Raw genomic sequence first — 25,000 nt, forward strand, 5'->3', positions numbered from 1 at the left:
TAGCTGTCAGCCACGCTGCTCTTAAATTAGCTAGCTTCCCTGTGGCTGTCAGTAACCACTCACCTTTCTCCCTCCCTCCCTCCCACCTTCTCTACTTCCCCCTCTCCCTTCTCCCTCTCCCTCCTCTCTCCCTCTCTCCTCCCCTCTTCTCTTCCTCCATCTCTGCATTCTCTCTCTCCGTCATCTCCCTCTTTCCTCTCCCTCCTCTTCCCCTCTCTCCCCTGCTATCTGACCCTGTGTATGGCCGTTGCCTCCAGTACATTGCTGTGACCATTCCATTCTCAGAGGATGTTGGATGGATCCACCACAGGTGTTCAAAGAAAGGGTGGTCTCCAATCCATATCAACACACTTCCCTGAATTCTCTAAAGGCTGATTTATACCTTTTGCGTCTGCATGTCCGCTTGGGTCCGCGCAGAAGCTATTGCGCAATAGCGGATCTCTGCGAACGGGTCTGGTTTCCATTGTCTTGGCTCGAGTCACCTCATAGAGCGGCGCGGATATCTAACCGTATAAATGCAAACCCCTGCACGGAACGAAATCCGTGAAATCCGCTATGAAAAGCTGTCATCGTAAACGAGGGACGTACACATCGGCCTTAAGTGAGGCGGCATAGACATCCATCCCAACAACAGCAGAGAGCATTACGACCCACAGTGCCATTTCAATAATGGGATTTGTCCAAACCTATACCAAAAACACTCCATGCCACTCGATTCAATATGCCTCTGTATTGCGTACTGTCAGCATACATTATCAGCGGCCTCCACTACAAGTGTTGTGTCCCTCAGCAGACGGACAAACAGACACAGGGAACAGCGCCTCAGGTTCACTGCAGGTTAACCATGTTCATTCATTTCACAGTTCTCTCTCTCTCTCTCTCTCTCTCTCTCTCTGTCCCTCTCTCTCTCTCTCTCCCTCCCTCTCTCTCTCTCTTACTCTGCCCTCGCTCGCATCCTGAACATGCCATGTATTTTAATAGGCTTGCCTTTGTTGTTAGAGCTAGACATGGTCTCCTAATTCAATCCTGTGCCTATACACGATAGTACACGTTCCCAATTGCGTGCACTGGTTGATAAGATAAGAGATTTTTGGACGATATGCCAACAACTTCCGCTGAGGGTAAGTGAGGGTAAGAACTTAATCTTTACTAACTTTTGATTGGGTTAGTTGTCAGGAGAAGGCATTTGCAAACGCTAGAGCTATTTGAACAAGCGATCTGCAAGTTGCAGAGTCAAGGTAAGTTGTCACTGACTCCACCACCCCACCAGCCTGAATGAAGACTGATAAATGGAGGTAGTGTACTGTACATGGGCGACCAGACAAATGTGAAATAATGTTTTATAAGAACTGAATAGGAGAATACATGCGTATTAATCAGCATATTGACCAGTCAATGATGAATCCAGTTCTGAATATAGTTCTGCATTTTGCCAAGTAATAAATGTGTCAGCAAAGACAGAGCTGAGCACATCATTCTCACTTCTGTGTGCATTAGCATGTTAGTTTGTGTGCATAACACTGTGGCAGCAGATCACAGGTACTGCTTTTCTCGTAGTTAGTGTGATACCATAACACAATGACTCAAACAGGCCAGAGAGCCCTGTGACTGAGCAGCCCCTGAGGGCGTCAAGCCCCACCGCAGAGTTCCTTCCTGGGGCCCTGTTGCTCCACGAGCCCCCACGCGGTGCTCGGTCTCTTTAAAGATACTTCAGAGGGAAGCTTTTACAAGCTGGATGGAAGCGTTAACCTTTGACTCAGCCATTCTCTCAGCAAACAGGGACAGGCTAATTGAGGCGAGGGGGAGACGGGGCCCGCTGCTGAATGTCTCCTCCACCTTCAGTAAAGGAAATGCACGTCATTACGGACTCTAGCGGTTAGAATAGAGTGCTGTTCTCTTTCTCTAATATGGAGACAGTGCATGGCATAAGCAAGGCACGCATTGTTTTTTTCCCCGGCCCTTCAGTGACCAATATTTCCATTTGTATTCTCATATAACTATATATGGTTTTGTCTTTGGGCATGCTGCTTTCACCCATCTGCTCCTTCCAGATCAGTAAAGGGGGAGTGGACAAGGGCAGAAGGGAGGGTATTTCAAGTATATGGAGTGAAATGCAGCCGTGGTTCGTTAGGTCTGTCCACCAGACCTCCTGTCTGTCTCTTGATAGCAGGGTGTGAGTAGAGCAGCATGGCGGACACACAGCTGACACATGGCTCTCTCAGGTTGATTTTCCACCTCATGTCCCCAATCTCCCACAGAGAGATTGAGAGAGAGAGAGAGATAGCCTCTGGATCAGTGGACTGATAAGAGTGATGATGATGGAGGGGCAGCAGACAGAGAGAGCGAGAGGGCTTCCCTCAGATCAAGACATGGGAGTTTTACTACAAATCACATTAGAGTCCATCTTGGGGAGGGAGACAACATTTGAGTAAATTAGTGAGAAACGAGATGGGATATAGATAGGGACTGTCTCTCCCCATTTGGTTTGGCAGAGAGAGCCACATGCCACTTAGACGTGATGGCCACTTCTCGTGACATGGGCCAGGTGACTTGGGATGTATCGGCCCTCCCCTATCAATAGGAGTTCTTGTTTCCATTGAAACATAGAGTGTTCATTTCACAGTCAAGATGTCTCCTTAAAGAACTCGATTTGTTTAAGACCCTCAGAAATATTCACCAAGATTATTCCGGAGTGTTGGAGAAGGTTACATTTTTGTCTTAATCTTGTGGATCAAACATGAGAGAATCTGTCCATGCATGCCCCCATGTACTGTCAATATTTCAGTGTCCCCATTTTGACTAACATCTCACTGAGCTTTCAGACTACAACTGGATATAATGGAACGTGGGGCCCAAGAAATTGCTTCTGCACACTCCTCTGTATCAATAATGGATCCTTAGTGCGGTCTAGGACTCCATTTGGAGAGGCTGTGGTATTTAAGATGTGGTTTCTGAGAGCCTTGCTGGGGGGCTAGTTAAATCATAATGTGATTCAGGATGTTCTGCTTTCATTACAGCCTGAGAGAGAGAAGCATCATTATAGAGTGGTCAGTCGTACTGTAATGACTTGGTCCACTGACCGCCACTTACCCAGCTGAGCCCAGCCAGGGAGCCAAAACACACTATAGGGAGCCATGGCATTAAGACACAACACTGATGTGTGTGTGTGTGTGTGTGTGTGTGCATTCACTGTGAGACAGGGCATCAGTCCACTTGGGAACAATTGTACTTGTGCCCTAATTGTGAGCACAAGTGAGTGTGTTATTGTAAGACAATGGCAGTGTCATTAGGCTGGATGGCACACACACATCTCCAAATGAATCCCTCAAGCTACTTAGGCTAATCGGTTTCCTATTCACTATCCAAACACACACACGCACGCACACACACACACACACACACACCCACACACACACACACACACACACACACACACACACACACACACACACACACACACACAGACACACACACACTGGACTACTGTGCTATTAATTATATGTCTCAGGTGGTAGTGCTGGAGCAAACTCAAAGCAATGTTCAAATGTTGCCCTCTCAGCCATGCCCTGATCACTGATCATCCAAGTGGGCACATTTGTCATGTCCCAATAAGCACACTTCTGATTGACACTCAGTACTCTGTTTTATTTGTTTTCAGGATACCGACCTCCTAGACATTGCCTACATCAAGGATGCGAGAAACGGAAAATGTACAAAAACGCCAAAGGTAAGTTAAATGCTGCGATTACAATCAAATTCTATTGTAAACCTTTTGTTTCTTGCCAGAGCACATTTTGGAACACAATCACTAAGGTTTATGAAAGCTCTTGGAAGGCAGACAATCTTATTGGATGATATTATGGTTTTTGAGGAGCTATTTCCAGACAGTCTTATGAGGGCGGAAGAGGAAAGTCTCTTTTTGGATCTGAAGACAGTAGAAAGGGACGCTTGGATCCATCTGCATAGGGATGTACTGAGCTGAACAACACATTGTTGTGTGTGCAGCTTATTCATATCAAGTCTTTTTCTCACTTCTTCTATGATGCTCTCCTACGGAGCACAGATTAGCAAAAAGAAGCTAATAGTCGATAATGATTAGAAATGACATTGTTGGCTCAGAAATACCCTCAGTAGTCGAGTATAACGACTTGAACTGAACAGTTCTGAACACTGATAGTTTCTAAGAAGGGTTGTGATATGCTGATTGCTGGTACAACTAGTTCTAATGATCCTCATAGTAAGAAACATATCGGATTATAGAACTTTGGTGTAATGTGTATTTTAGGTCTCTGCCAGAGTTCCTTTATGACACTCTTTCTCGTTGCACAGATAAGCAGATATATTGATAACGGTGCATACCAACACACTGGCAAACATTGCTTTCACCCTGAACTGAAATTCAGTTGGTTGTGAGTGTCGTGAAAGGAATGTGTACACATTCTCACATTGGCAAACAGCACACGCCAATGAATCTTTCAAGCGTATTTGGCGACAATTCCAAGCCTAATATGGAATTTCTCAGCAGCTCCGAAGCTCTTCATAGCACTCTTTTAAGTAATGATCACAACAGGGACTACTACATTCTGATGCACTTTGCAAAATTCTCCTCACAAAGTGTATTACTTTGTTTTATTGTATACTGTAGTGTACTGCCAGTCAATAAGTTGCTGATGTGTGACAATGGGCTGCAGAGAGGGGGTCTTATTCTGATGTTCCATCTCTGGAGTGATACAGTCGATACAATATCTCTGAGAGTATTCATGCATTTCTAAACAGCTTACAGGAGAGAAGCTACCCTCAGTGGAAATTACCATGTGACAGGTCAGATGGTTCCCAGTAGAAAGCCATTACTGGGAGGCACACTGATGCACCGTTGGTAATGGGAGTGCCTGTGAGACATGGCATCTTAAGAAATGATATACGGGGAGGAGGGAAAAGAGAGAGAGGGAAGAGAGGGGGGAAGGAAAGGAGAGGAGAGGGAAGAGATAGGAGAGGAGATGGGGGAGACAGAGGAGAGGAGAAGAAGGGGGGGGGGGGAAGGGGAGGGAGGGGATGAGAAGGCAGGGTTATGCAAGGAAGAGAGTGAAAGGAGAGATGCTCTGCAATAAGCTAAGATAATAATAGGCTGTGCTTGGTGCAAATGGGCGGCACATATGGTCGTGGTTCACCTCTTAAGCAATCTTTTCTTCAGATTATCAAGGATTCTTGTCAAACTGCTTGAAGGATTTGTGAGGATTATGAAATGTCATTCACTGATGAGGGGAAATTAATTTGAATTTCAAGTTAATACTTAGTTTACTAGGAGGGATTTCAAAACAAATAGAGTGATTTCATAATGACTTTAAGGGGATTTGTACTAAATGTAAATGTATGTGTCATGGATGGAGAGGAGAAGACTCCTTGGTAATAGACAGAGACAGAGCACTCTATAGCTTATTGATCTTATGACTGTGTCTCTATGGTCCCCCCCCTCCAAAAACCCCCCAAATAACCCACACACTGAGCATCGTACTGTGCTCTTGTCTCTGACTGTGTATGCATTTGTTTCGTGATGCATTTTGTGTGGACCCCAGGAAGAGTTGCTATTCTGTTACCAAGGTAACAACCGAAGGGGATGTGAATGAATGTGCCTATAAACTGAATTCAGCCAGAATCAATGCCAGCGTTCAATTGGTTACATGTCAAATGCTGCCCCAGGTTGGAGGGGGAGGGGGGGGGGGACACATCAAGATGTTATTAGATTATTAAATTGTTTGAAATACAGGAACAGTTTCACCTTCTGCAGATTGAGTTCAGTTCTTGTCCAAATAGTTCAGTTGATATGAGCTTCTCTCATATTGGGATTGTGGGTTCACATCCCATAAGATGTGCATAGACAGACAGTGTTAACTGTGAGGGTTTAGGTTGTGTGAGGGGAGGTTTAGAAAGCATTATGTTATTTACTATCAGAGGAAGAATATATTATAATCTTTTAGAATTCAGAATGTGTTCTGATGTTCTGTGGTGTGTCACAGTGTGTGGGTTGTCTGTCTGACCCCATTTGACCCCTTTGTCACCCTGCCTGCGGCTCCAGCCTCTACTCCTGCAGCGTAGTTATGATTCATACACCATGACTGCAAAACCCACACACGCACGCACACACACACACACACACACACACACACACACACACACACACCAAACGCACGCACACACGCCAGACACACGCACACGGGCACACACACACACACACACACACACACACACACACACACACACACACACACACACACACACAGCCAGACAGAAACTACAGATACAACTACAGTACTAAGTACCTTCTCCACCGTGCCAGGTGTCTGGTACTAATTAGCATGTGTCCGCCCCCTCATCATTCACACTGATTAGATTAGCCTGTATCTCAGGTGCACATGAGGCGACCCTCATGTGACTCGTTTTGGACAGAAATAAATCACTGCTAAACAAAGCACAGGGCTAATAATCGTCCTTTTCACTCAAAGGGCAGTCAAAATGGCTGGTCCTTTTGTTTTTGGTGAATAGGGAACACATAAGGAGACATCAGATTTGTTTCAGAGAATTTGGGGCAATTGAGCAAACAATAGATTTATTTTGGAAATTGGCGGCAACGGAGGACAGATTTGCAAGCATTCTTGCTGTTCCTACGTTATGTTTATTTGTGGATTTTGAGGTCAATATCCTAGGGGATTCATGGTATTTATTGTAACAACAGCCAGTGTTATTGTTGACACAGTGATGATTTGAGATGGGTTGTTGGCTGGTGACAGATGTGTCTAAAGTGGCTTGTTGGAGATTTCACGGTTGCTCTGTCTGTATCTGGGATCTGCCTGTCCCAGCATGGCTTGTCACAGCCAATCACAGGCTGGTCAGTGTGGCTGGACAGGCCAGGCCAGGGGCTTATGAAATAGGGCACCACATTTAGAATATGTCTTGTAGAGAAGCATGGTCCTCTGTGGCTCAGTTGGTAGAGCATAACTACGCTTAGGTTGTGGGTTTGTTTCCCACGAGGACCATATATACAGAAATGTATGCACTCACTGCAATGTTGGATAAAAGCGTCAGCTAAATGGCATATATTAAAAAACATACAGTTTGTCTGACTATTCCATGTTCTGCATGGCAGAGATTCATCTCAACATGTACATTTCAATGTGAATGTTCTGTGCTGTTGTGGCCTTCAGGTTAAGCCCCTGTTGGTCACTGTATGCTGGACCCGTTACTCAGCTTGATGTCGTTGTTTATTGAATCAGGCAGATTAGCAGAGAGGGAACCGCATGTTCCTTTCCTCACAAATCTCAAAACAAATCATCTCTCTCACTTCATCCTCATACTGTCGCTTTGTCTGCTAACTTCATCATCATATCTTCATCTCTCCAACGTCATCCTCATAACTTTACCCTCATGACCTCTTCTCCATCATCATCCCCATAACTTCATCATCATACCTTCATCATCATAACTTCATCATCATAACTTCATCATCATAACTTCATCATCATAACTTCATCATCAAATCTTCATCATCATATTTGTATCTCTCTAACGTCTTCTCATAAATGTACCCTCATGGCCTCCAACATCATGAAATACTTCGTCGTCATGACTTCCTGGTACAGGTACAGTAACTTGTCCAACAGCATTCTATATGCAGTCCATGTCCGTCCTCTATGCAATTTTAAGTGGATGGAAGTGTTATTTTTGAGGGAAACTGACAGAAGGGTAAAGTAATCAGGATCACAGTAGGGCGCCTCAGCATCTGCTGGGCAGAATGACATGCTGTCTCTCTGGATCTATTCACAGCATGAAAAAGACCCCTGTCTGTGAAATCCTAGGTTACGCTACAGACACAATATGTCTTTGAAGATTTTCACAGTGCTATGTAGAATCATATTACTGTACTAGGCCAGAAACAAGACTTCTGCCCTAGTAATATCACACAATATCACACTATGCATATGCTACAGTATAAAGTTCTCCTATTGTACTATTGATATTTTTTCCCCTTATTTTATACTTTGGGGATCTCTTTGAAGATGTTTTCATTAGAAAGCTCTACTTGTGTTAAGCTTAGACCTAGATGTGTTCAGCGTTACACGTGTCCCCAGCGATGCCTTGCTGTGCGTGCTGTGCTCATTCATTCACCCTGAGCTGTGAGGTGATGTGATGTGTGAGGACTGGGATGTGTTTCTGAGGCCTGGCTCATGTGCTTCTGTGCTGAGGCCGTTGTGTGATACGTGCAAGGCAGGGGAGGCTGGTGGAGGTAGACATCGGAGGACAGGCATCACTGTAATGCACGGAATGGAATGTGGAATGATATCAAATGAGCCCGTCCTCCGATTTCTGCCTCCACCTGCCTCCCTTGGTGCATGTTCTGTGTGAGGCACACACTTCCTGAATGATTGCAGAGGAGCATGTGATTCTCAGCCTGTCACTATTCATGCACATGCACACCTGATGCACACATAGTCTGAACACACGCACATCCGGCCATACACAAGAATTGCTCAAATACGCACAGTCAGAACAGGTTATAATGAGGAACAGAAGAATTGGTGCGTGCTAATGCACACAGATTTTTGTTTACAGTAATGGAATGGAAACCTATGAGGTGGAAAAGAGCATGGTTCTATGAATACTGTAACTTAAATAAACACACACACACACACACACACACACACAGAAACCTACGCAGACAACATAATCAAGATCAACTGAGAGGGTAACAGATTGACTTCTGGAGACATTTCAAAGGGATCTGTTTACAAAGGCAGCCGGGCCGTGCTGACCTGAATGAGCCACTCTTATCTGCGGAGAAAACGCGTAAAGACAGTTGCCATAGAATATCCCCCCGCAAAACAATGCAACAGAACAAAACACCCATTACCACATAGAAACAGATCCTGTTGGCTATCCCTGTGATTATGTGGGTTAGGGAGTGGGTGTGTTTCTGGATAAACCAGAATTGTGGGGTTTATATTCAGAATATGTGTGAGTTACCAGTGAGTCACATTTGAAAGCATCTGGTAAATGACCATATTAAATATCGTATTATTGATTATGTCTCCCAAACAGCGGTTGCCTGCGTGTGCTGGCTCTAGAAGAGGGAAAGTGGCGGCGGGCTCTGTTTACTGTCTAAGTTTACACACCAGGGCTCCTTCTAAATACAGAGCTTCTTGTCTGTCCTCAAAGCTGTAACAGGATCTGGGAAAGTCCACCGGGTGATTATCACAACAGTCTCTGTCTGCGGAACAAAGGCTATCTTCAGCCGTGACTCACGCAACACCACATTCACCTCATGAATTTGTACTGAGAATTTATAACTGTATAAGCAACAAACACCCTCACTTCAGTTCATCACACCACACTGAAAAACTGTCCTTTAGATTGCTAAGAATGTGCACCTGTTGAGAATTTGCCACCTGTTAGTTTTTTTCATGGGAAATAGTACTGGATATAGAAGGTAGACCAAGGTAAGGAAGGGAAGTATGAGAAGGAAGAAGTAAAAAGCGAAATCTGCACTGTCACGTCGCAGCTGACGGAAACGAGGCGTGAATCGAGTCCTGTTTGAACATGTTTGGCTCCTTGCTTGCGGAGCATGAAAGGACTGCCCTGCTAATAGACGTGGGTTCCATTTTCATCCTCTGTCACCTCTGATGTGTGTCCATGAAAGATGAGGTAGCAGTGGGTGGCGTAGCAATAACGATCAGGACCACAGCCTTTCAAACTTTATTGATCCCGTCTGACTGAGCAATCAATATCTATAGTCAAGCTGTAGGACGCACACACAGGGTGATGTCCAGGAGAGGACAGAGACAAATATCTGGACTTAAGAAACAAAGCATGGCAAATTGGTAATGACATTCTTGAAGACATAGAATAATTGTGTAAATGAGTGATCAAACATACAGTATTGATGCCAATGGGTTTACTGTACAATAACTAATAACACACAGTTTATTCTTTAAAACATTATCATGGAATCAGCTGTTTAAACCACATTACTGTACATTCCCCAGCAGCATACTGTAGCTAGTATTACAGACACACACACATTGATAGTTACAGTACATCACAGGTCAGTGACAAAGGTCTGTAGTATGTTAATGACAGGATGTTTAAGAACCTGCGACTGTGCAGATAAGTGTTGATGGTCCCGTGAGAAGCGAAGTGATGAGCTGTCTGTAAGGAGAAACACAGAGGCACAATCAACCATAATGAGCCACTCAGGACTGTCCTGGGAGAGCGAGAGAGAGAGAGAGAGAGAGAGAGAGAGAGAGACAGACTTCAAACAACAGTAACTAACAATTTATTTTCGGGCTTTGCCTGGTTTTGTAACATAAGTAGCAGTTCCATAGAAAGCTTTGTGGAGGCACATGAATCTCACAAATTAGGATCGACTTCATTGCGGATGCTTTCTAATCTTTAGATCTGAAGATTGGTTCCACGTCCTACAAGACAGGTCAGTCGAGGCTCTGAATGTCACGTCAGAATGGCGCCACCTATCATAAGACAACGGCTGATACTGCAGAATGGATGGTAATAGAATGAAATGGTATAGGACAGAATAGATGAGAACAGTATCGAATAGAACAGAATAGAAGTACAGAACTGTAGCAATTCATGTAGAAACTGGTGTTTTCCGATGAGCAGAATTGAACAGTACCGAAAATAACCGAGTAAATACATAGGTTTTTTTTTTCGATTTTGTGAAAGAAAGGTCCCTTCATCTGGAATTGATTGAATAAAACACACAGCTACCCTTCCATATCATAACATGTGACTAGTCCATCATCCCCCCTGTGGTCTTTTCTCAGGACCTCTTAGTGCACACAGGCATGAAGCTGTCTGTCTCTGTCAGCAGACGAGCCCCACAGAGAAAACGCCCCCGCACACTTTAGACATGTTTATTCACCCCCACAGTCCCCTCCCCCGGATCACACACACACACACACACACACACACACACACACACACACACACACACAGACACACACACACACACACACACACACACACACACAGACACACACACACACACACACACACACACACACACACACACACACACACACACACACACACACACACACACACACACACAAACATCCATTCTATATCACATTCCCCGCCCCCACTCATTCTGCATCACAACCAATGAGTCTGGTAGAGAGGACTAAAGAGACCATCTACTGTTTACTGACTGCCTGGAGATGGAGATGGAGAATAGGGATAAATACACTGACTGTCCATACGAGAATATGGGTCGGGATAAATGCTGGTTTGCTGGTGGGCATGGATGGGTAATCCACTACTACTACTTATTGATTTGCATCAAATAAATAGCTGCACCAGCTGATCTGAGGGTGTGTACAGTATTTAGTGTGAGGGTGTGTACAGTACTGTCCTGGATGTGCTTTGTTTTCAGACAAATGAGATCAAGAGCTCTGTGTATACTTGTACAGGGGGAAATAAGCGATAGAAAGAAGGAGAGAATGAATGAATGAATGAAATGAAATGAAGACTGTCATGACGAACAGAGCAGCCAGTGTCAGAGGAAATGGTGTGTCATCTGAGAACATCCAGAGATGGTTATCCCAGTGAAAAGCCCTGCTGAAATACAGTAGAGTCCCTGTACAGGTGAACTTGTTACCTTTACCGGTCCCTCACTTGGAATGTACCCCCCTGCCCTCACACACACACACTTACACACACACAGACACACACACACACACACACACACACACACACACACACACACACACACACACACACACACACACACACACACACACACACACACACTTCCACTTCCACCTGAGTACAGCTCAACCTCAGAGAAATCACTCCAATGGGGGATTTACTGTAGTAGCTGTGTTGGTCATTGTCATGTTACAGTCAGACACACAACAACATCTCAAAATGTCCTCCTACTGTGGATCTCTCAAACATACATACATACAAATGTCCTTTGAATTGTTCTTGTGGATCTTCCAAAACAAATGCGGCTTGCCCAAGCAGTAGAATTTGATTGTCTGAAGAGTACACAGAGGAGGAGTGGAGATGATAAAGAGTTTATTACTGAATGATTAGATATCCCAGTGATGAACATACACAATACATATACAACCTGACAACAACAGCAGGAAAGCCAACGCTAAAGCAACAGCAGGCAGTACTTTTAGCATCACAAGATCCGCTTTAGTCAGATATAAAACAACCCAATACTACCGTTAATCAAGTTTCATGTCTAAACTCGTCAAAAAGCACTACCGCAACAACAACACCACAAGGATATAAAAACCGAGACATTAAAATGTGCTTTTGAGGACAGACAGTACAATTTGTTCATCTATTCCCAGAAATCTTTTTTACGATATCTCAATCCATGGCTGAGCCCAGGAGAACGCAGATTACTCAGTGCTGTGTGTCGTTGGGCCTGTCTCCCTCAAGCTCAGGACACGAAGTGTCTGAGTCACTTGATGCATGTAATGAAATCAAATGTGACATTTTTGTTAGCTGACCAAAGGTTGTGTCAACGGAGCTGCAGCTTGTCAAACAGTGGCCCAGTCAGACGGTCTTGGACCAGGGAGTGAATTGAATCACAGTCCTAGCTACCGCAGATCAATACACAGAAACAGAAAACAGAAAGCTACTCAGCACAATACAGGGTGGGCCACTTCAGTCCTCGCATGGGTACAATGTGTGCAGGCAAACTAAAAAACACATGATTCAATAGGTTTAAGTGCTGGGTATTGGCAAGGACCTCGTGATACGATACATGGGTCATACATACGATACATTGCGATCCAATACATACTGTATTTTGTTCCCCTTCCCAACCCTGGTTCAACAAGATCACTGTGGAAGGGATCCATCCATCAATACAGCACCAGGTCTCAATCAGTAAGTTATTCGACGGTGTGCAGTAACAGGTGAGTTACTATAAGTCTATCGTCTGTAATCAATGACTTGGTGAATCAATCCTGTCCTGGGGGATGTGATCTATGTCTCCCTGGCTGAGACCGCTGGGTTTTTTCATCAATATATCGAACCTGGGGCCATTTCCCTGCCCTGGCTAGACCATTGCTCTAGTCAACGACTTGTTCGTATGTTGGGGATTGGAAACTGGTGATGGTGATGCGAGCTGGCAAGATCCTGCGCATTAGTGCTGTACAAGAACATTCTGGAAATGTATTTCCAATTTGATACATTTTGGAGTATAATGAAGTTGCTAATCTTTTCCCGCCTAATTAGAGTTAGGATTAGCGAGAGTTATCGGATCCTGGATCTGTACCTAGGGATACCTTCTACTGAGAGCACATAAATGGTCTGAACTTCATGAATAAAACTCCATGCAAATGGGTCATTTCAAATTATGAATTTTCTCACAGGTATCTACATATTTAAACACCTGGTCTAATGAGACTGAGCACCAGGTGGATTGGACTTTGAATAGAGAAGTTCAGAGCCTCCTACACACTGTACACACAGAGACCACAAACACACACACACACACACACACACACACACACACACACACACACACACACACACACACACACACAAACACACACACACACACACACACACAAACACACACATGCTTGCACATACACACCCTCACACACAAACACACACACACACACAGACTGAAGTTCTCACACTGAGACTCCACACACACTCCGTCCGCAGGTGTGTGGGAGGAAGGAGGGTTACAATCAACCTTGTCCGGCTGTTACCATAGAAACCTTGAGGAGGAGAGAAAGTGTGCATTGAGCTAACGAGGTAGAGGAAAGGCCTCTGACATGATGCTCACACGCTAGGTTCTCTGACAGGAGAAAAAGAGAATGTCTCACACTCCTCTAATTCATTCTCCACAAGTCCAGTAGACATGACCTTGTCTCTCTCCTCCAAACAAGTCACTCTCCTCTCCTCTCCTCTCCCCCTCTCCTCTCCTCTCCTCTCCTCTCCTCTCCTCTCCTCTCCTCTCCTCTCCTCTCCTCTCCCCCTCTCCTCTCCTCCTCCTCTCCTATCCTCTGAGCCATGTAAAGCATATGCTTCCGTCAATCTGTGGTGTTTGTATGCCTTCTCTAATTGGACCAACATTTGCTCCGCTCAGTTAACTTGTTCCACACCTGTGATTACAGGAGAGATGTGAGGAGTTATCAGTGTGGACTGACTGTGATGAGTAAGGCTCGGCTTCATTTTGGGTTCATTTGACTTGATGTGCAAGCTGCTTCACAAATTCTTTGTTTTAATTGGATTATGAAATGATGTGATGAAGTTCTGTGTCCCGCATGGTGAGTCATTTGTTTATCCAGTTGGTTCATACTGTAGTATCTGTGGAATATGAAGATATTAAAAGCCAGACTATTCAAATATTAACCACAGAACCACATTTCCATAACCGTGCATCCTCATTTTTCTGTGTTATATCTGTTGCTCACTGGCTTACTGTTGCTACTTTACCCTCATGATGCTCTCATCTGTATGCTCTTTGCTCCTGTACAATTATCAGTCAGTCAACATCAGTTGTGTGTCATTCTGCATTTCATTCCATCGTATGAAGCCTTGGTCACTGTCCTGTCAACTGCTAACATCATTAATCACATGGGGCAGTTTGGACATATTTCACATGGGGGAGGTGTGTGTGTGTGTGTGTGTGTGTGTGTCTGTGTGTGTGTGTGTCTGTGTGTCTGTGTGTGTGTGTGTGTGTGTGTGTGTGTGTGTGTGTGTGTGTGTGTGTGTGTGTGTGTGTGTGTGTGAGTGTGTGTGTGCGTGTGTGTGTGTGTGTGTGTTACGGGGTCGATCGTTTCACTGCGGAGAGGAAAGCCAGTCGACCTTTGCGGCCCCCACATCGAGCCCAGCCAAGCGCACCGGCATGCCAAAGGCTTAATTGGTTTTCGATAGTAAATTTCAGGAGAGTCGGGGGAAATGACTGATTCCTAATGCCGCTGCTCGGAGACCACTGAGCTCTCAGCAACTATTTGGCTGTCTGAAAGAGCAGAGCTGATGAAGGTAGAGAGCTCACTTGTTTCTATTTTTTTCCCCTCCGTTTTCTCTGGCCTGAATGAGGGGAGGGCCAGTTCCGCCTGGGTCGTACTTTGTCTTCTTTCTTTTTCACATCTTTTCATCTAGTTTTATCCTTTGTTTTGTTTTTTTCTCAGGAAGTCCTTAGAATAAAATCCGTGCTCCAGCCAAACTGTCCTTGGTTTTTGCCGGAAATCCCACATTGCTTCGTCGTTGACACACAGCAGATTCGGTCTCTAAGAACGTTTACACTCACCAGGGATGCTGACAACATTTTTCCTCCAGCAAGTGTTGAGGTTTCCCATTCCTATGCAGACCTAGTGACTTCCTGAAACAGAATATTAATACAGACAGCTGAATGAATATAGAATGATATGTCTGTCGGGCCTTTATATGAAAGACTGATTGAAGAGCAGAATTGAAGCCCTGAGGATATGAGTGTGTCTGTAGGAGAATGTATCTGTGTGCTGAGACCGTGTGGATGTGTTGCTGTAGTGCTCCAGTGCTTTAGGAGAGAGAGTGAGAGACAGAGAGAGAGAGAGAGAGAGAGAAAGAGAGAGGGAGGGAGGGAGAGAGAGAAAGAGAGGGAGGAGGGCATGGGGTGGACAAGGGAACACACTTTTCATATCCACTCAGGTGGCTATATCAGCCCTATGTGGATTGTGAAACAGTTGTTTATGTGCATACAAACAGGTGAGCTGGGAGAGCACTCCATTGACAGTCGTGCCTTCAGCAGAGGGAGATGACTCAACAGAGAGACTATTCTATGGCAGTCACCAAGTGCCCAGACAAGTGCCGCTGGATTAAAGATCAGAGAAAAGATATAACCATTCAGGTGTGTCAGGTTTTAAAATGGCATCCGTCTCTCACCACGGACTCTATAAAGACCTTGTAGGCTAAGTCAGTGAGACACTTGAGATTATTTTTAGTTCCAACGTCTGATAATAAATCTAACCCTGAAGGCCCCCCTGTTACAGAGCTGTCAGGACAGACCAGAGATTGTTTACATGACGCTAATTCCGTATCTGTATCATGACATACCCTCTGATGTCATTTACACAGTAGATAGAATAGCAGTACTCCGCTGTAATTCAAGCAGAAAGCTATTGGCAGTCATTTTAAACAGCTCTGGTAGGGCTTTGCCAGTAGAAACTGGCAGTTGGTGCAGACTCTGCCTCCCTCAGCTGCTACAGCTGCTATGGTGCCTATGGCTGCTTTCACATGCCCATTATGTCAAAGCTTCACAGATGCTGGAAGTCTTTGGTTTCCCAATTGGGCTGCTGCTTTGCTTTGGGTTAATCTGGCTAAGCTTGAAGCCAGACAGAATGTTACTTGAAACATTGAAAACAGGCAACAAGGCTATTTTGAACTTGCTTTCTCCACTCTGAGGCAACTGGATAGCCAATCAATTTTCGGATATGAGTTCTTCCATCGGAATAATTCTATTTGAAAGATACTAATGCTGGTCAATGATGTCAAATGCATCGGTTTGAAAGTGTCACTCATTTGAATACACATGTGGTTACCTGGTGGCCTGTGACTGTGAGGCTGCTGCCTTGTTCCACTAGACATCAGAGATCTATGAGGTTATCTATGTGTGTCAAAGTTATTCTGACCCATGGATTCTTACTTAGGCTATCCATACATCTTTAATATTAGACATTCCACTTCCTGTGATGCAATATAAGCCATTTCCTGAATTTGTCCTGACTCGTTTGTGTATTCAGTCTAGTTCCATTTTGCTCACATTGTGTTTGACCCTATCATGTTTGCATGAAAGTTGATATATTTCACGAGGTGTGAGGTTACATAAATATGCTCATCCTCAGGATTATTAGCTCAAATTCACATCGTCACATTGTTGTCCTTTTCCAAGGACAGCCAGCAGTGAAATGCAATGGCGGCGACTCTGGCGAAAGCCAAACACAAATGTCAAGTGACATTCAATTCCCCATGTAGTGCACTTCTTCTGACCAGAGCCTCACAAGGCCACATACTGTAGGGCTCTGGTCAGAGGGAGTGCACTATTAAGGGAATAGAGTGTCATTTGAGACCCAGCCATCCTTACATTCTCTGCCTTTCGCCTTGTTAACACAGAGCACACATTAGTCTAGACAGCAATCCTCATCCTCTATTAGTGGAAGGGAACGAGAGTCATGCTAATTAAGGAAAGAGGAGGTAAAGTTGCAAAGGTGACATAAAACAACTGTTTAGATAATAGAGATGTATAACAGACCAGTCACACGGATCAAAGGCAATCAGATATGGATGCCTGTACTGCAGAGATTGTTATTTGTGTCATTATCAGCATCATTAGCGTGAAGTCTTTAGATGGGCTAAGCATCAGACCATACTCAGCTGAATCTATTTACTCCACCATATTAACATCGTCCCCAGGCTATTGCGCACCAAGCTTATAAGTCTGGAATAACAACGACTCTTACCTGGCCTTAATGGCAGTGAACTTTATTCTATCTTAGCTAATCACATGACGTGATGCAAGATGTGGCTCTGAATCAGAAATGCATTGTGTGCAAGAACTGGGGGAAGGTGCTGTGGGAGTTTTTCCGATCTTTGTATTGGGCAACAAAGGCCAAGTCGGACGTGTTGGTCCGCCGGACCTTCCCTCCGTACAGGCCATAAGGTTAAATGAGCATTTGAACATGGTATACCTGAATAGTGTTCCAACACTCCATTGGCAGATCATTGGAGCACACAGATGCCTTACCAAGTGGGCGTGGATGAGGGTGTGAGATGGAGTCAGGCTGTCAGGCTATGTGATACATCAGGGTGTTTGGCATGGCCTGGCTCGGCAGATGGGCTGGGTATGTCAGGACAGCAGGACTAGGCTGTTTATGCTAAGCTAATGATGGCAGAAGGCTAATTGATGACTAGAGTACGAGGATAAATCCTAATTATCACTGTATGAGGCTCACTTAAGACAATGAAATGTTTGTTCAGGGTTTTTGGGGCCAATAAGTATTGTTTATAGGCATAATTCATGTATAATTTCTGTGATGTTTCTCTCTATGAGAGAGGGAACAAAGATACTTGAGCTGGGCTGCCAGCACGGTGCTGGACTAATGTTGTTGTCGCCAGACTTCCTGTTATTCTGCATTCTGCTTTTGTTTTAGACTCGTTGTTCCAGAGTGTCTATCATATTACTGTCATCAGAAGACTCTCTGCAATTTGAGTCAGCACATCCTTTTGAACATCATGACCCTCAATGTGAGGAACAATGTCAGTTTCACCAAAGGGAGTAGGATTAGATAAGATGACTTTGTCAGTTTATGTCTCAAAAAAGTTTAGGCCCAATCCACCTTCTGTTTTTCTTTTCTCTTTACTTTCACTGAGAGTAGGCTAGACTGTAATCCAAAGTGATGGTAATAAAGTATGGTCACTAACCTAACATCATAGGCCTAGTCATCATGTCCTCACGTGGTCATTCACTCTTTGACCACTAGGTTTGCCATGTTTTTTGCATGGTTGCATAACTCATGCCTGTAAGACTTATTAGCCTTACAAATAAGGACAAAGCCTTTGTTAATGATAACTAAGCCCAGGTCTCACATGTCCCCTGGGACAGAGAGATACTCCAGCCCTTCCCTTCAGCCCTACTTTAGACAGTGTTGTTGAGTTTCTCTGGCGTTACGCAACTCTCAGCCCTACAGGAATTTCCCCCAGTAAACCAGATTGGTTCTGTTCAGAAGTATTAACATTGTCATCATTGAGTCCAGTCTTGTATGGGTCTGTTTTGTTATTAGGCCAAGGGGGGGGGGGGGGGGGGTATGGAAACGAGGGTGATGGAAACGGCTACAGGGGGTACACGTCTCCCGGCAGCCCCCACAAAGGAACACTAGCCTGGGGCTCCTACAACCAATAGCCCCCCTATAAATGATTCACTCATGGCCCCTAATATAATTATCATGACTTCCCCATGGGGCCTCTCGCTATGGGGCCCCCAGAAGCTCTGGCTGGCAGCCAAGAGGGAACTGAACACGCTACATCTCCTTCTCTTAAAGCCAGGCCCAGGTGTAATGTGACTGTAAGCAGGCAGGCCTCAGAGAGCTGGCTATTACTGAGGAGGATTGGACTCCTGGGCTGGATCCAGGTGTGTGTGTGTGTGTGTGTGTGTGTGTGTGTGTGTGTGTGTGTGTGTGTGTGTGTGTGTGTGTGTGTGTGTGTGTGTGTGTGTGTGTGTGTGTGTGTGTGTGTGTGTGTGTGTGTGTGATGGCTGGACAATGTTGCTGATCCCTTCACAGGAACAGAAATAAATGAAGGAGCTGTCAGCACATTTGATTGGTGGGTAGTGTAGAGAGAGGAGCAGGAGGAGGCAGCAGGCTGGATAGACATCACAGAATTATTAGCCACCTTCATTACTCAGGTTTTAGTCATGACCAGTTGCCCTTCCAGACAGCGATAAGCCATTGATACTCAGACATGCTCACAGTACCTTTTCATTGGATTCATCACAGGTTGGCCATAGGAAATTAAAGCTTTGTAAGTTAAATAGACAAATAATTGCTGTATAGATGTACCTTGTGTGATCCATGTGTGCTGTTTTTAGTGCCACCCTTGAAACAACTGCAGATTGACACTTAGAACAAGACAGGGTCCAACCGCCCATCCAATTAACGCCTCTGTATGAGTCACAGGGATGTGGGCGGTAGAAAGGGCCAGAATACCTCTAGAATTCTGGAAAGGAGGAAGTGATCTAATTAACAGAGAAGGAAAAAGACCAAATATGGTCTTTCCCAAATCTTTTCCAATATTAGAATCATGTTTCATTATATGACAAGGAACCTTCACTCTTTTTGTCTGCAGACCTGCAACCCCACCCTCAAAATGGAGGGATTCAGTCACTGAAACATCCTGTTGTCCACAACTTGAGTTCACTCAGTACAGATGGGCAGCTCATTTCTGTGGTTCTGTCTCTCTCGCTCTCTGTCTCTCTCTGTCTCTCTCTGTCTCTCTCGCTCTCTGTCTCTCTCTGTCTCTCTCTCTCTCTCTCTCTCTCGCTCTGTCTCTCTCTGTCTCTCTGTCTCTCTGTCTCTCTCTCTCTCTCTGTGTGTCTCTCTCTCTCTCTCTCTCTCTCTGTCTGTCCAATACAAGGAGATCAGACAGAGAGAGAAAAGAAGCCAGAGAAAGACATGCGTGCCTAGTAGACTCCTTCCACCTCATCAAATCTGCTTGCTGCCCTTTCTGTCTCATCCCTATTACTATGCCCCTGCACGTACATGCGGTGTGTGTATGTTTGTGTTTATGTTTGTGTGTGTGCGTGCGTGTGTTCGTACGTGTTTGCCTGCGTGTGTGTGTGTGTGTGTGTGTGTGTGTGTGTGGTTGTGGTTGTGTGTGTGTGTGTGTGTGTGTGTGTCGGCTGCAGGCGGCAGGCATGTCCAGAGGTTGCGCAGTGTCTAAGTCTAGGGAGTGTGTGACAGGAAGGTTACAGGCTGCCAAAGCCCTAAGTCCCCTCAGTGTAATTATCCTCATGTTCTCTCCTCAAGTCAGCATGTTGTCTGTTGATCCATGCTGGCAGTGTGCCTCCCTCCCGAACTCTCATCGCCTCCACAAGCATCTGCTCAGGATTCCATGTCACAATATGAAAGTGTTTATTCATATTCTAGTGTCATGTCGTGGTGTTGTGTGAAGGGTTCTATGGCTTTGGCTTGTAGCAATACGTCTCGAAACCAAGAACCTGTGCCTGGATTTTGGAAGTTTTATTTAGCTCATGCGACTCTGTAGATGCTTGGAATCCTTTTTTTTATTTTTTTTTCCGTCCCTGAGATTTACCACTCTTAAGCTAATGCTAACTCCCCCAGACAGGCTGTTCAATCAGAGATGCAGGATTTTATGTCCGCCCATGTATCCCCGATGCACCTCTCCAGGACTTTAACACTTTTGTCTTTAAAGAGCTATAATTCAACATCGTTTTAGCTGTAATGCTAGTGTGAGTGTCTGAGTTCACAGGGAGTGACGGTGACACAGTGGTATTATCAGGAATGGCCCTAATTGTCGCCTTTGAATTGTCTGGTTTTGTGACAGGTTAAGTGGACAGTCGTCTCCCAAGTCAAACGCTAAAATTGCCCATCTCCTTCCTTTTCTGTCAAAGGCCGACAGATTAAAAACATATTCTTCAACAACGTCCAATTACCTCTCCTTTCAATCAGGATCACTTGTATACCCGCCGTATTCTATTCTAAGACCGAAGACCGAAGACGATCCCTTTAGAGACTACTTCCTATCGTTCCATTCGAAATCAGACCTGCTGAAGACAACATGCACAGTCGGAGGAGAACATTCTGGCATTTCTTGAGCTATTGAAAATGAATACACTCACACATCTCACAGACGTCTACGACAGGTGCCTTTGAATATACAGTACAAAACCATATAAGATAGAAAGTTCAGCCCAAAGGTCAGCTGACCAGTATCTGGGAATGTTTTGTGGACGGCGCCAGGTGGTCGCATCGAAGCGGCATTCTTTCCATCCAACAATGCTGCCCAGGGACGAGTCCTGAAAAAGATGAGGTGGAGAAACAGCACCTTCAACCACCCGGAGGCGACTCCTTTGTGGCCGATGCTTTGTGATATCGGCTGACAGATATATGAGATGATTTAGAGGACAGCGGGAGATTTTGGGTCAAAAGCTGTCAGCCCCTCTCTTCGTTTCCGCCGAGGAATGTGTTTCTTTTCGATGACATGGCGCCCTGAATGAGATGTCAAGGATTTATATGTCAGTGGCGCATGGCAGCCTGAATTACGGAGGCTCTTCTGCCAGCCAGGCCAGCCACTGCAGAAGTGATGCTATCTATGGGCTATCTATGGACTACGTGTTACAGAGGACGGGGATGCTGATAGGGGAGACGTCTCACATTAGAGGCATCAACAAAGTTAGATGATAGTCTGGGTGTGAAAATGAACCTACAGAATGTAGCTCTGAAAACAATGAACTTCTATTGTGCCATGAAGGAATTTTGTTGTTACCGTCTTGGTTGTTGTTTGGGAGTGGGAGATGTTTGGATAGAATTCGTTTTAGGGGATCCTCCATATGGACACAATAGTCATGTGACTTCTGCTTGGCTGCAGGACAAGCCTTTGTAATGTATCATCACCAGTCTCAGAACCTCTGCCACGGGAAGCCACACAGCGTGGTTTACCCTCGAACCAGCATCTCAGAGGACACTGTACTTGTTTCACAGACTCTTTCATCGTAGTCCATCATTGCATGCAAATGAGGATCAGCACAACGTGTGAAAGTGAAGCTATTACCCCAAGACATCAAAATGGGGACCTGTCACCCACATTACAGTTTACTGCCCTTTAGGGAATGGCTTGACGTGTGCCCTCCCCTCCCCCTCCTTACCTTTCCCTCCGTCTCTCACTGCTCTGGGGTTAATGAAACGTTTTAATTGAAGGTATGAGATGAGGGATCGTTAAGCCCACGCAAGCTCTATTTCAACCTCCACCACACACATACACACATAATCACACACACACACGCACACACACGCACACACACACACACACACACACACACACACACATGCATAAATGCACACACACAGTTCCACTCCATGGTCAGTGATGCGTTGCCTGACAGCTGACCAATAAAGCCCTGACCTTTTCATCCTGGTCTCATGGGTGATTCTCCGCCTCGTGAAACTGTGGCAGTCTGCTGTCGGAGCTCTAGCTGATTTATGACGAGAGAGAGAGAAAGAGAGAAAGAAAGAAAGAAAAAAGAAAGAAAGAAAGCAGGAAAAGTGAGAGCTGAGTAACTGTTGATATTGCCACGACTTTGCCACCTATTGCCACCTTTACCACATACTCTCATTCTCTCTCTCTCTCTACTTTCTCCACCCTCTCTGATCCCATCTCTCTCTCTCTCTCTCTCTCTCCCCCCCCTCTCTCTATACACTGCAGTAATGATCTCATTCTGACAGACATTTTGTGTGCTGACTCCACCCTGCCCAGTCGGCTATGAGAACATAACATCTGAATATGTCCTTAGTTAACTGTAGCTTAGCAGGACATAAGCTAACGCAATTACAAGCGCCTTCACCATTCCATGATCTGAAGCATCTTAGAAAGGCACTGGGTTGCAGTATCTTACTGACATTAAGCTGAGGTAGTTGAGAGAGGGAAACTGCAGACCCAGAATGGAGGGAGACAGTTCTCCTATCCAAGTATGAAGGACTGCTGGTATTGGGGGTGACTCAAACAGGCTGTTTGATCAGCAGAAAAGCTTTAAAGCTGTGTGTGTAGAGTGCGAGTGTGCGTGTGTGTGTGCGTGCGTGTGTGTGTGTGTGTGTGGTGATGTGGGCCTAAGAATCATCGTGCTTTGATGTTTGGATTATTTCCTGTTTGAACCAGTTTTGAGCTCTTCAGTATTGATTGTTTCAGCGGAGTCAAAACAAGAGAGACAACACAGCGGCAGAGATGACTAAAAGGACAGAGATAGGTGACAGGTGACATCACATTCCCTTAGATTTCAGACCAATAGGATGTCTTAGGTCACACAAGGTAACAGTGTCACAGAAATATTCATTGGAAAGGAGATTTTTGCTTCCAGTGATGGAATGGAAACGGAATGGAAAGAGGCGGAAAAGAGCATCGTTCCTTGAATACACACACACACACGCACACACAGACACACACATTTTGCTGGAAGTTATGCTAAATGGCTAATCCTTTGCTACGACCAATCATAGCAGCCCCCCCCCCCCTCCCACCCTGCACCAGCCACTGTATGAAACATTCCAACTGAAACATTGACCAACACAAACCTGGTAATGGTAAACAAAAAACCTTCATCAAAGGAAACATTGATCTGTTTCTTACCCTGCAGTAATTCAATCTGTTCTGTTTATACTCTTACTGCTGCAACCTCAACTATAAGCCAGACCAATTGCAGTGATTTTAGCGGCAATGATTTGCTTCCATCCGACCGTTGTTTTATAGCCCTGGACTGATTATCAAGTACCCTGAGTACATTAGGAGGGATTGTATTGGCAGGTGTGGAGCCCTTATCCAATAGGAGGGATCCTGTACAAATGAGCTGCAAATTGCACTTGTGAAGGTCTCAATAGACTTATCGGACTTACTGTACATTTGTGGAGAACCAGTGGAGCCGCTATTGGAAGCTAATCTCTCTACTGAATGGGGTGAGTTTTGTAGAGCCTGGTGCCCTTGCAGCTGGGTGCCACCGGGGTGGGTTGTACAGTAGGTACTGTACTGTAGTTTATTAGGTAACTGCAGGAGTAATAAACTGACCTGACCCGTACAATGTAAAACACCTTGAGCACTTGGAAAAATGCAATAGAAATCTAATCCATTATTGCATAAAAACTTAAAGCTGCAATATGCAACGTTCAAGCTTTCTAAAAGCTTTCTAATGGTTGTAATGACTGTGTATAATCAGGAGTGATCAGGGAACGAGAGGAATGTTTCAGGACTTTGAAAGGAATATTTCATTTACCAACGCTGTTTTGGTCCTGAAAAGCACTTTCTAAAATGTATGCAGAAACACAACAGCTAATTATTACAGAGGATGTTGTTGTTTGGAACTTTGAACTGAATTTCGCCGCAGTGGCCAGAGGTGGCAAATTTCCAACAGACTTATGCCCACTCCTTTAATATCCTGTGTCAGTATATCTCAAAGCGCCAGAACCTCTAAAACTGATCATCTCTAAAACTGGAACGACTGAATCCTTCAAAAGTCCATCTGCCCTTATGAGTTCCTGCCTATTACAGCCTTAGTGGTGCTTGAATATAAGGGGTTGATTTAGTGTGTGTGTGTGTGTGTGTGTGTGTGTGTGTGTGTGTGTGTGTGTGTGTGTGTGTGTGTCCTTTTGCGGGAAATGGAGCTGGCTTAAAGAGAAACTCAGGGCTCATGCTCTTAATGGGATCAATGTTTCGCTGTGCTCCGCCACTGTGAGTTATGATGTGGCTAATG

General features: G+C 44.9%; 1 protein-coding gene across 1 annotated transcript in view; it reads left to right on the top strand.

Annotated features, from left to right (window-relative positions):
* plcb1l (phospholipase C beta 1-like) overlaps positions 1 to 25,000 on the top strand; it is a 100,603-nt gene that overhangs the window by 27,157 nt on the left and 48,446 nt on the right. Inside the window, exon 3 of the mRNA XM_083688922.1 lies at positions 3,659 to 3,727. Within this exon, the coding sequence (XP_083545048.1) occupies positions 3,659 to 3,727 (69 nt within the window). The remainder of the gene's footprint in view (positions 1 to 3,658; positions 3,728 to 25,000) is intronic.

Source organism: Argentina silus (assembly GCF_951799395.1).
Source record: "Argentina silus genome assembly, chromosome: 17".
NCBI lineage: Eukaryota > Metazoa > Chordata > Actinopteri > Argentiniformes > Argentinidae > Argentina > Argentina silus.